Below are 13,386 nucleotides of genomic sequence, written 5' to 3'. Positions count from 1 at the left end.
CATGTCTTTGTATATTTAGTACTGACCTGAATAAGATATTACACATGAAGATGTTTACAAATAGTCCACAAGAGAAAAAAATGACCCCGTTCAGAAGTTTAAAACCCCTTGATTCTTTTTTGTTTGTTTGTTTGTTTAGTGATAGTTGTTCATGAGTCTCTTGTTCATCCTGTACGGTGAAACTGTCTGCTGTTCTTCAGAAAAATCCTTCAGGTCCTACAAATTATTTGGTTTTCCAGCACTTTTGTGTATTTGAACCCTTTCCAGCAATGACTGTATGATTTTGAGATCCATCTTTTCACACTGAGGACAACTGAGGGACTCATGTGCAACTATTACAGAAAGTTCAAACACTCACTGATGCTCCAGAAGGAAACAATATGCATCAAAACCCAGAGGGTGAAAACTTTTGAACAGAATGGAGAGGTGTTATTTTTTTCTTATTTTGTCTAAATATCATATTTTTTTCATTTAGTACTGCCATGCAAAGGCTACAGAAGATATTTACATGTTTCCCAGAAGACAAAAAAGGTTAAATTTACCCTGATCTTCAAATTTATAAGTTTTAATTAATAGTTTTTCTTTCTGGAGCATCAGTGAGTGTTTGGACCTTCTGTAATAGTTGCATATGAGTTCTCAGTTGTCCTCAGTGTAAAAAGATGGATATCATAATCATACAGTCATTGTTGGAAAGGATTCAAATACACAAAAGTGCTGGAAAACCAAAGAATTTGTGGGACATCATGTATTTTTCTAAAGAACAGCAGGCAGTTTAACTGTTCTGGACAAACAAGGGACTCATGAACAACTATAACTAAACAAAAAAACACAGCTGTGGATCATTCAGGTAACAACAAAGTATTAACAATCAAGGAGATGTAAACTTTTAAACAGGATCATTTTTATAAATTAAACTATTATTTTTCTATATATATGTAAACGTCTTTTATGTGAAATATCGTATTCAGGTCAGTGCCAAATAAACAATAACGTGCATTTTGTGTGATCCCTCTTATTTTGGTCAAATAATTAACATTTTGTAGATTCTTAAAGGAGCGTATAAACTTTCGCCCTCAACTGTATTTCAGCACTGTGACTGACCCATATATGTTTGTGTGTCTATAGCCACACAGACAAAGCTGCAGACAGACCATAGCACACCGCCCCGCCAATCAGTGTCAGCCATTGAGATGACATCACAGCGGAGGTCCTCCATCAGCAGTCAGGTTGGTACATGCCATCACCACTGAACTCTATAAATCATAACAAAATTGTCCACAATGAGTATTGATCTCATGTTTCGTTTCTCTTCAGTCGATGAGTTCTCAGAACACAGGACAGACAATGGCAACATCTCTTGTGTCTCAGCCTCAGCAGCCTCAACCAATTCAGCCCAGTGTGCAGGTAATTCAACATCTCTATTATTTCATTCACTCTTGCTAATTAGCATCCGGGTGTTTGAGTACTTCGCACCACTAGAGCAAGCATGGTGGTCCATGTATGTATATATCTAATTAACAGATAAACACCATTGTTTAGTGTGCCACTGACCTAGAGAGACAAAACTAAACTAAACTGTTGTCTGAATACATAGTTGTTCATGAGTCCCTTGTTTGTCCTGAACAGTTAAACTGCCTGCTGTTCTTCAGAAAAATCCTTCAGGTCCCGCAAATTCTTTTTTTTGTGTGTATTTAAACTTTTTCTGACAATGACTGTATGATTTTGATATCCATCTTTTCACACTGTGGGACTCATATGCAACTATAACAGAAGGTTCAAACGCTCACTGATGTCTTGTCTTCATGTAAGAAAAATGTACACATCTTATTCTGTTAAAAAGGATGGAGCATCAGTGTTGTGTGTTGTTCCTTCTGTAATAGTTGGATATGAGTCCCTCAGTTGTCCTCAGTGTGAAAAGATGGATCTCAAAATCATCCAGTCATCATTGGAAAGGGTTCAAATACACAAAAATGTTGGAAAACCAAAGAATTTGTGGGACCTGAAGTATCTTTGTAAAGAACAGCAGGCAGGACTAAATAAACAATAGCATGCTTCTTGCATGATCCCTCTTATTTTGGTCAAATAATTAACATTTTGCAGATTCTAAAAGGGGGTGTAAACTTTTGACCTCAACTGTATGAATTAATGTTTTGTAGCCGGTGCTGCAGTTTTCCACGCAGATGGATGCGATGCAACATCTGAAGGATCAGCTGGAGCAGCGCACACGCATGATTGAGGCCAACATCCATAGACAACAAGAAGAACTGCGGCAAATCCAGGAGGAGCTGCAGAGGGTGCAAGGACAGGGCCTACAGGTAAGAGCACCCCCTAGCTTTTGATTAAACATGCACTGCCTGCCCTTAAATTTGACTCCCTTTTGTAGATGTTCTTGCAGCCCGGAGGTGGCGGTCTCAATCTCGGCTCGGTGCAGCTGACACAGGGATCATCTGTGCAGCAGGGGGGCGCTCTGTCCATGCAGGGGGCGGTGGTGCCGACAGGGAGCCTGCAAAGCGGCCTGCAATCTACGCATACAGGGACACAACACACTGTCACACAGCATCCTCAGCAGGTGGCGCCACAACAACAGAACCTTCTCAGAGATCAGAGCTCCACATTAACTCAGGTGAGACAGTGAGCTTTTCTATGAAAAATGAAAATTCTGTCATTAATTACTCACCCTCATGTCGTTCCAAATCTGTGAAAGCTTTATCTTCAGAACACAAATTAAGATATTTTTGATGAAATTCACAAGCTTTCTGACTTTTCGTAGACAGCAAGGCAACTAGCGCATTAAAGGCTCAGAAAGATAGTAAGGACATTGTTAAAATAGTCCATGTGACAGCATTGGATCAACCGTAATGTTATGAAACTATGAGATAGTAGAATGTTCTTGTTTTCTGAAGATCTTACGGGTTTGGAACAACATGAGGGTAAATAATTAATGACAAAATTAATCATTTTTCATATTCTTCGTGGTCTTCTGATTCCACTAGCTAAAACAGCCTTCTATTAAGTGTGAAAGTGTATAAATAGCACATATGTGACCCTGGAACACAAAACCAGCCTTAAGTCGCTGCGGTATATTTGTAGCAATAGCCAAAAATACATTGCATGGGTCAAAATTATTGATTTTTCTTTTATGCCACAAATCATTAGGAAATTAAGTAAAGATCATGTTCCATGAAGATTTTTTGTAAAACTCCTACTGTAAACATATCAAAATGTAAATTTTGATTAGTAATATGCATTGTTAAGAACTTAATTTGGACAAATTTAAAGGTGATTTTCTCAGCATTTTGATTTTTTTGCACCCTCAGATTCCAGATTTTCAAATAGATGTATCTCGGCCAAATATTGTCCTATCCTAACAAACCATACATCAATAGAAAGCTTATTTATATATCTTCCATATGATGTATACATCTCAGTTTTGTAAAATTTAACCTTATGACTGGTTTTGTGGTCCAGGGTCACATATTATTTTAAATAAATAAATACAGAAAATCATCATATCCTGGGAAAACCTTTACCTTTACTTTTACTTTAACTTTATTGATCTGCATTCACATACACATTGAGCTGCATACACATTATAACCCTCATCATTAAAGTTAAAATATAATGTAAAAAACATTATATCTCACCTTAATTTGCAGTACTGTTTTTCTTTCATTGGTTCGATGTTGTAAGACCAAAATTCTAAATGAAGCTGGAAACTTATTTGGAATGGTTGTATGACAAATAAAGTAACAATTTCAAAGGAGTATGATTATTTTCTATAGGCACTTATAGTCTAACATCAGTTCTCTTTATCTGTTTTTTAGCAGTCTCAGAGGACGTCTCACACGTTGCAGTCTCCTCAGGGAGCACTGCCTGCATCTTTGTATAATACCATGATGATCTCTCAGCCGACACAGGCCAACGTCGTGCAGATCGCCACAAGCCTGGCCCAGAACAGCAGCCCCAGCGGAACCGCGGTTGCCACCTTCTCTCAAGACCGGCAGATACGGTACATGTAGCATCATTACAAACAGACATTTTGAAGATTTTGAACATGAACTGCATATTAAACAAGCACCATTTTATACAAAGCTCCTACATCTATGGAAGCCGAAACTGATAACAAAGCTAACTAATAACCTGTCGTCCTGCCGCCCACAGGTTCCCTACTGCCCCACAGCTCCTCACTAAGCTAGTAACCGGCCCAATGGCATGTGGGGCAGTTATGGTGCCCACCACCATGTTCATGGGGCAGGTGGTGACTGCGTTTGCGCCGCAGCAGGGCCAGGCTCAAACAATCAGCATTACCCAGCAGCCGTCTGCGCAGACGGCGGAGCAGCAGGCTCAGACACAGTCACATACAGCTACAGGAACAGCCCAACAACAAGGACAGGCCCAGGCTCAGCTTGCTCAGCAGCAAACGCAATTCCTACAGGTACCACACGGTGGACTAACACCCTTTTATCAAACAGATGACTACATGACTGTAGTGTAGTGAGTTCAGGCAAAAATTAAAACTTTCTAATCATTTACTCAACCTCATGAAACCTGGAGGGACTGAAGCTTCAAGCTTTAAAATGGATGTAAAAGTACCATAAAAATATTTATAAGTAGTTCATATAACACTATTCCGGTCATCAAAAGAGTCAGTATCTGATATGTGAAAGAATAATTTTTTTGCATCAAATTTAGTAAGTAAAGCGATTAATGTTGCTGACATGAGTGGTATTTTCTCATTAAAATCACCCTGAAATAAAAATTCATCATTCGTATTTAGTTTGATATTTTGGGCTTAAGAGTTCAATGTCATTGCAAGAAGTCTATTATGTTCATTAAGGCTGCATTTATTTGAATAAAAATACAGTAAAAACTGTAGTATTGTGACATTGCTACAAATTAAAAAAAAACTATTGTCTATTTTAATATATTTCAAAATGTGATGGTAAAGCTGAAGCGTCACTTGATATTTGAGAAATTATTATGAAATGCTGATTTGCTGCTCAAATGCTGCATATCAATGTTGAAACCAGCTAATGTTACTGGTTAATAGTTTTTTTTGGAAATTGTCATACTTTTTCAGGATTCTTTGCTGGATAGAAAGATTAAAATATAATTTTAGCTATTTGAAATAGATATATTTACATTATATCATTCTAAATCTTATTTACTTCATTATCAGTTCAATTGAAAGGGTAGTTTATATATTTATTGATCTCTCAAAGAGCACTTTTTAAAGTCCAACAACCTTTATTAAAGGATCAATTTTGACTTTCTTTTTTTTTTTTTTTTTTTGAAGAATACAATTGGAGTTATTAAAAATATCCTGGCTCTTCCAAACTGTATAATGGCAGTAAATGGGCGTTGAGAAGTCCAAAAACAAGTCCAAAAAATCCATCCATCATAAAAAGTACTCTGCACAGCTCCTTTGCTCCTGTAGATAAAACTGTGTAAGACAGTTAACGGAAGCTGGCTACATAGATTCGCTTCAGAAGAGCATTATTAACCCCTGGAGCCACGTGGAGCACTTTTTATGATGGATGCATGCGCTTTATTGCACTTCAAAATCTCAACACCCATTCACTACCATTATAAAGCTTGGAAAAGTCACAACATTTTTATATAAGTTTTGATTATTGGCCATAACATAAAATTAATAAATGTGACCCTGGACCACAAAACCAGTCTTAAGTAGCACAGGTATATTTGCAGCAATAGCCAAAAATACATTGTATGGTTCGAAATTATCGATTTTTCTTTCATGCCAAAAATCATTAGGATATTACATAAAGATCATGTTCCATGAATATATTTTGTAAATATTCTATTGTAAATATGTCAAAAAGTAATTTTTGATTAGTAATATGCATCGCTAAGAAATTTATTTGGACAACTTTAGAGGCGATTTTCTCAATATCAATATTTTTTTTGCACCCTCAGATTCCAGATTTTGGCCAAATATTGAAATAAAATTAACCCTTATGACTGGTTTTGTGGTCCAGGGTCACATATGTCTTATTAGTATCAGCCAGGATTTCAATATCACTAAATCCCTGCTATATATAATAATGCTTTGTGTTTCCTCCTGCAGGCCCCTCGGCTTTTACACGGCAACCAATCTACCCAGCTGATCCTTCAGGCAGCGTTTCCCCTGCAGCAGCAAGGCACCTTTGCAACCACAACACAACAGCAACAGCAACAGCAGCAACAACTGCAGCAGCAGCATCAACAGCAACAACAACAGCTGCAACAACAGCATCAACAACAGCAGCAGCAGCTGCAGCAGCAACAGCAGCAGCAACTGCAGCAGCAACAGCAGCAGCAGCAGCTGGCAGCTCATCGCTCAGACAGCATGACGGACCGGTCCAACGCGCCACCTCAGTAGCCGACCGAACGACCGCACGTCAGGGACACAACCCAACCTGAGCAGTCCTGCAGGCTGAGGGGCTTCTGAGGGGGGTGTTTGGAGCTACAAAAAAATAGCAGTATTCTTACTGCACCCTCTCAGATACCCTTCTGCGGCTTATAGGTGAAGGGCCAGACCTGAACGGGTGTCGCTTTTTCACCCCGACCTATAGGTAGTTGATCGACGGCTGCTTGCACTGAATTCTGGGAGAGGTCCGACCACGAACGCCGGAAGAGGAAGCAGCTGCGCCTGCGTCTCCCCCACGATAACCGTGTCCCCTTCGTCTCGTAAGCCCAGTGTGTGCCGTCATCCCTCTTTCACAGGTTTAATTTATGCAGAACGAGCCGAACGCGGAGGCTTCGAGACTCGAAGAAGTCCCGCAGGACAAACGGCGCCTCTCTCTTTCTCTCGGCCTCTCTTTCTCTTCCTCCTCATTTTACTTGTCGCGAGTAATTATGGGTCAGAAAATATTTTTAAGAATGTCACGTGGATTCAACTTTTATTGTACAGCTCACCTGTAAAATAATGTGTAAATATATGGACAAAAGGAAAGAGAAACTAATATTTTATATGATGCATGAGATGAAAAGCATAGTCTGTTATTTGTAGCTTTGAATATACTTTTTTTTCTAATATTCAGAGGAAAAAAGCAAAACTTAATACACATACTGGCTGATCTCTTCACAGACTTCCTTTTTCCAGTGGGATGGGGGTGAGTGTGTGTATGTGCTTGCGCACATGTGTTCGTATGTATGCGTGTCTGCCAAGCAGGCAATGCTGGATCCACGGATGTGTCACAGTTTGCTTTTAAACCACCTTCGTCTTTTAGTAAAACTGTTAAAGGAACAGGCAATCTTTAGATGTTTGTGCATCGTCTTATACACCTTAGTAATCGCAAAAATAGAGAGAATATTTCAGAGAGATGTTTAACATTTGTAAATAGTTTAAAGAGAAGGCTTCAGATTTAGTATATCATGCGGTTAGGCAAAAAAAATATAGAAACGGTGCTTCGACTGTTTAGCGCAGAAACGGTAGTACTGTACCGATAGTTACGCGCTCTGCTAAACTGGAACTGATGCTTAAAACAGCAGGGTTATGATGAGGAAAAATATAATCGCATAGTGTGTATGATCCTAAACGATACAGGTAAATTAGCTTAAGGCTAAGCCATAGCTTCTAGTTTTACAATGGTTTACATGGTTGTTTACACTGTTATACAGTGTGTGTTAGGTATGATTCGCTAGAAATGTAACTTTACACAACCAAACCTCTTTATCATCTAGAGATAGTAAATTATCACATATTTGCACAGCTTTAATGCAGGAATACTTTCACTTGCCTTTTGCGGGGCTCATTTCAATGACTTTGCAACCTTCTTCCACTCAACTCTGGAAAAGCGGGAATGTATCGGTTCACTAGTACCTCTGACATAGTCACTAGCAACTTCTTGCTCTTCGCCCAAAGCCCAGAAAACGAACGTAATTTTGACAATCGGATTCTGTTTATTGGCCCGAAATATGCCAGATTGTAGTTGACTAATTTCATATTTAAACAGTTTAACTGTCTTCAGGATCTTGAGATTCATATTTATGTTTAACAAGACAGCCATTCCTGGAATTAGACTTTCCCCAAAGTTGCTCGATGAGACGTTGTTAGTAGATAGCCATCTTGAATGTTTAAAAGTAATAATTTCGTTTTCCTGTAGTCAAATGGGTCACACACAAGTACAGTTGAATTAATATATATACACACTAATATCCACCTTTTTCCTGAACGCACAAGTCTTGCCCGACTGGAACGATGGTTTACATTTCCAGTTTCTGATAATATAAAGTTAAACCTTAATATAACGTTTCATCACTTTACAGTGTCGCAATGACTGTCACCTATTAATAGTTTACTGAATGGGTAGATGACATGAAGCGACGCGAGGTTAGCTGCATTGAAAACAGTTGAGAGCATATAGTACCTTGCGAAAGTATTCATGCCCCTTCATGTTTTTTAATGTTTATTATATTGCTGCCATATGTTTAACTGTTTTAAATTACTTTTTTCTACATCAGTCTACACTTCATGCACCGTAATGACATTGCATAAGTATTCATACCCTGAAGCACTTTTACAGCCTCAAGTCTTTTTGTGTATAATACGACAAGATTTGCACACCAACATTTGCCAATTATCTGCCATTCTTCTCTTCACCTCTCAAGCTCTGTCAGCTTGGATTGGAGTCTGGCAGACATTTTCAGGTTTCTTCAGAAATGTTTGATTGAGTTCAATCCCACTCAGGGACATTCACAGAGTTGTCTAAGCCATTCTTGCTTCTGCCCAGACTGAGGTTGTGAACACTCTGGACTGGGTTTTCATTAAGGCTGTCTCAATATTTCTTCAACACTTCCGAGTCCTTCAGCCCTTAGTCCCACAGCATGAGGCTGCTTCCAGCACACTTTACTTTTCAGATGGTACTCTGCAGGTGATGAGCAGAGCTGGTTTCCTTCAAACATGATGCTTGGAATTGAAGTTCATCAGACCAGAGAATCTTGTTTCTCACAGTCTGAAGGTCCTTTAGATGTTTTTTGGCAAATTCCAAGTGTGTTTTCATGTGTCTTCACTATGCCAACCTCCATAAAGCCCAGATCGGTGGAGTGTTGCAATGATGTTCGTCCTTCTGTAGGTTTCTCCTATCTCCACATATGATCATGGAGCTCAACTAGAGAGACCATCAGGTTCTTGGTCACCAGTCTAACCAAACCCCATCACCGTCAATTGCTCAGTTTGGCCAGGAGCCCAGCCCTAGGAAGAGCTCTGGTTGTTTTAAACTTTTTCCATTAAGGGTAATGGAGACTACATGCGTCTGTGAACCTTCAATGCAGCAAAAACATTTTTTGAACTCTTCCCCAGATGTGTGGCTTGATGAAATCCTGTCTCTGAGCTCTGCAGGCAGTTTTTTATTTTTTACCTTAGGGCTTGGTTGTTGCTCTGGTACGTATTTTCAGCTGTTTTTTTTTTATTTTTTTATTTTTTTATTAAGATGTGTGTGCCATTCCAGATCATACCCAATTTGCCACAGGTTAACTCCACTCAAAGTGTAATAACATCTACAAGCAATATGAATGCTCCTGAGCTAAATTTCATTTGTCCAAGATAAGGGCATGAATACTTATGCAATGGAATCATTTAGGTTTTTTATTTTTAATAAATTAGTTTAAAATCAGTTTTTTGCTTTGCCATTATGCTATATGGAGAAAAAAGTAATTTAAAGCAGTTATAAAGTAACAACACAAAAAAGGGTGTGAATACTTTTGCAAAGCACTGTATATACAGCTCTCGATCGGGGTAAGTTGGGGGATTTTTCTTTTTTTTTTTTTCACAAAATGATAAGAGCACACAATCTTTTATTATTTCACACACTTTAATTCACATTTGTATATTTAGTTATACTAAAAAAGCTTCAGTTTAATTAATTAAATAGATAATTTTTCACTCGTTTTTAACATGGATTTGTATGGAGACCAGAATGCGAAAGCACCCAAATGGAACTTAGAATCCATCTTGGCAGCTCTCAACGGTTACTCAGGAAAAAGGTGGATAAATAAAACTAATTGTGTGTGTGTATGTATATATACATATGTGACTATGGACCACAAAACCAGTCAGAAAGTGAGATTTATACATTATACTAAGCTGAGGTAAGCTTTCCATTGATGTATGGTTTGTTAGGATAGGACAATATTTGGCCAAGATACAACTATTTGATATTTGAAAATAAAAATATTGAGAAAATTGTCGAAATGAAGTTCTTAACAATGCATGCTACTAATCAAAAATTACGTTTTGATACATTTACGGTAATAAATTTACAAAGTATCTTAGTGAAACACGATCTTTACCTAGTTTTGACCCATACCATGTATTTTTGGCTATTGTTACAAATATACCCCTGTTACCTAAGACTGGTTTTGTGGTCCAGAGTCACTTATACAAATCAGGAAAACCAGAAAAACAATATTATTGTTTCACTATATTTTGATCATATACACAGATTTTTATCCTCATAAACACTATTTAATTCTAAAAGCTGAGAGTCACTTTTATCAACAGGTAGCACTTATGTATTGGCCTTGTGAGACAAGACCATGTTATTGTTTTAATTATTATACTAATCATGAGAAGTTAGTGCACTAATGAGCAATAATGCCTCTTCAGGTTAGTACAAATAAACAACTGTAGTCCATTCCAATATTTTCAATATCAGACCTCAATATATTTGAAAGTGCCAGTTTGAATGTTCGGTTTGTGCGGGATTGTTAAAGCCAAGCACCCTGAGTGCTGGTCCAATCACAGTTCGTGTTGCAGTATCCACACAACAGCAGAATAACTCAAGTCATCTATAATAATGCAGTATGTAACTTAATCGAACTCATCCCTTGGAGTCGGTATATGTATGACAGTCAGTAATGCGTTGGTTTCTGTGTTCAGTTCAGTATCACGGAAATTTTACGACGGCACGGCTGGAATGAGCGAGGCGAGATTATCGATTGAATGTAAAACTGTCACTTAGCTTTATATAGATATTTTAAAGAGGAATATATTGAAAAATTAAGATGTTATTTTTCTACAGCAAAGTCAGAGCAGAGAATTTATGCAGATTAATAGACTATAAAACAACTGTTATACACCTTTTGCTAGGAAAGGGAACAGAAAATCAAGCTTACTCCGTATTGTAACCTCAAATGAAGGATTTAAACAAACTGTGACACACTGGAGGACCAGTTGAACTTTCTCCCCACAATGCGGTTGTTTTAAGGTTGCATAAGAGAGGTCATTGATGTTTGCTACAGACTCCTGCTTATGTTTTGGGGTACTTGAAGGTAATACATTTTTTTTTTAAAGAAGTCTTGCTTAAAAAGTATAGGACACCTTTACAAATTCAGGCTGGGTTGATGCATAGTGCATCCTCTCGCACCGGTTGTTGACACATGTGATGATGTTTTAGTACAAGGGGTTGTTTTTCTGTTTTCTGCACTGATTTGTATTGTGTCAGCCCTAAGGTAACAGAAATGCTACAGCTTCCTCAGGTTGGTTCAGAAGAATAATAATAATAAACCCACATCAATCTTGCCCCTCCTTTCTTTTCCTCACTTGATCTTGTGATAGTGACCTCTTCAATTACACATTCTTCTGCATTTACACAGGTCGATCCAAAATGGTTGCCCTCTATGTACCTCTGAGTTGTCTGTGGTGCTCGATGCGACTCCGTGTCAGCTGGCGTTTAGTAATTAACCCAAAGAGCTGTGAGGAACGGTGGGAGAGCGTGGCGAAATCCTGTTGAATTTGTTTTGGCGCCCAGTGGAAAAGGAGGAGGTGAACCATGTTAAATGTTCTGTAGTTCTGATGTACGCACTAGAAGTTCTGAATGTCTATCAGTGTTCTCTTGCTATCATTTAATCTTTGTATGTGTGATGTTCTTTGCAGAGCACTTGTGTTTGGCTCATGAAATTTATCTGGTCAGTACACGGAGGAAGAATAGCTAAGTATTTAATTGAAGATACCTATAAATAGGTTTAAACTCTCAGCATTTGTTAAATGTAATGCTCCATCACGGGCTACCAGAGCATGGCTCGATTTTCAGAAAAGAAATCTGTCATTTCAGAAAACGGTGTGCTGTATTGGGTTCATTTTGTGAGCCAGGCCATTCTTACATTTAACAAAGAAATAATGGAACCTTTTTAAACAAACAGTGCCGTTTACTCCCCTTATTCAATTTTGAAAATAAAATTATTTAAAAATATACGCATAAACATTGTCGTGAATGTTTTATTCCTATACTTTTTATACTGAATTCATTTCATAAGTTACGTTTGTGCTTTGGTAGCGAATGTGAATGTCAATTCATTATTCACTCAACTGATTTGTTCAAGTACAGATTCATTGAGGCATAAGAACGCCAGTTGCTATTTCTGTGAGGAGACGATCACCAAATCACGAAACAAATTTACATTGTTAAAGGGGTCACCGGGTGCAAAACTAACTTTTACGTGTTTGCACATTAATGTGTGTTGGCAGTTTTTGTACACAACCACCCTACAATGATAAAAATCCACCCAGTGGTATTTTTTTAATCTTTAAAAGTAATATCCTCTTTTTTTTAAATCAGGTCATTCTCAGCTTCTTGTCGTTGGGGCGAAACACATTTGATTGACATGAGCGTCTTACCTTAGCCCCGCCCTCACTGAGCTGAAAAAGTCAGAATACGATCGTCATTGTGTGACTCAGGTGCAGTATATATGTGACCCTGGACCACAAAACCAGTCATAAGGTTAAATTTTACAAAACTGAGATGTATGCATCATATGAAAGTTCAATAAATAAGCTTTCTATTGATATATGGTTTGTTAGGATAGGACAATATTTGGCCGAGATACATCTATTTGAAAATCTGGAATCTGAGGGTGCAAAAAAATCTAAATACTGAGAAAATCACCTTTAAAGTTGTCCAAATTAAGTTCTTAATGCATATTACTAATCAAAAATTACATTTTTATATATTAATAGAAGGAATTTCACAAAAAATCTTCATGGAACATGACCTTTACTCAATTTCCTAATGATTTTTGGCATAAAAGAAAAATCAATCATTTTGACCCATTCAATGTATTTTTGGCTATTGCTACAAATATACCCCAGCGACTTAAGACTGGTTTTGTGGTCCAGGGTCACATATATATAAAAAGCAGCTGATATTTTAAATATTAATAGTGGGTTTCAATAGATAAAAGGATCTCAGTAAACGAGATTTGAATACTTTTTTAAATGTGCTTTTTGGATGTGGGACAGCAGTTTGCACCAATTTTGTAGGATGACCAATATATATATTTTTGACAAGTGGTATTTTGTTAGTACAGCGCAAGCATTAGGTTTCAAAATACAAAGTTGTATGACTTTTATTCAAAACTAAGACTAAACACATTCTGGTTGTCAAA

At 37.7% G+C, this 13,386-nt stretch overlaps 1 protein-coding gene across 1 annotated transcript in view; it reads left to right on the top strand.

Moving 5' to 3' along the window:
• The window catches only part of clocka (clock circadian regulator a), a 32,746-nt gene extending 20,550 nt beyond the window's left edge, over nucleotides 1-12,196 (top strand). Inside the window, exons 13-19 of the mRNA XM_073853156.1 lie at nucleotides 1,126-1,226; nucleotides 1,315-1,404; nucleotides 2,157-2,315; nucleotides 2,384-2,623; nucleotides 3,825-4,009; nucleotides 4,162-4,435; nucleotides 6,089-12,196. Of these exons, the coding sequence (XP_073709257.1) occupies nucleotides 1,126-1,226; nucleotides 1,315-1,404; nucleotides 2,157-2,315; nucleotides 2,384-2,623; nucleotides 3,825-4,009; nucleotides 4,162-4,435; nucleotides 6,089-6,382 (1,343 nt within the window). The 3' untranslated portion in view covers nucleotides 6,383-12,196. The remainder of the gene's footprint in view (nucleotides 1-1,125; nucleotides 1,227-1,314; nucleotides 1,405-2,156; nucleotides 2,316-2,383; nucleotides 2,624-3,824; nucleotides 4,010-4,161; nucleotides 4,436-6,088) is intronic.
• The last annotated feature ends 1,190 nt before the right edge of the window (nucleotides 12,197-13,386 follow it).

Source organism: Garra rufa, chromosome 13 (assembly GCF_049309525.1).
Source record: "Garra rufa chromosome 13, GarRuf1.0, whole genome shotgun sequence".
Classification (NCBI taxonomy): domain Eukaryota; kingdom Metazoa; phylum Chordata; class Actinopteri; order Cypriniformes; family Cyprinidae; genus Garra; species Garra rufa.
Note: the sequence above shows the minus strand (reverse complement) of the source record. Positions and strands in the feature narration are given on the sequence as shown.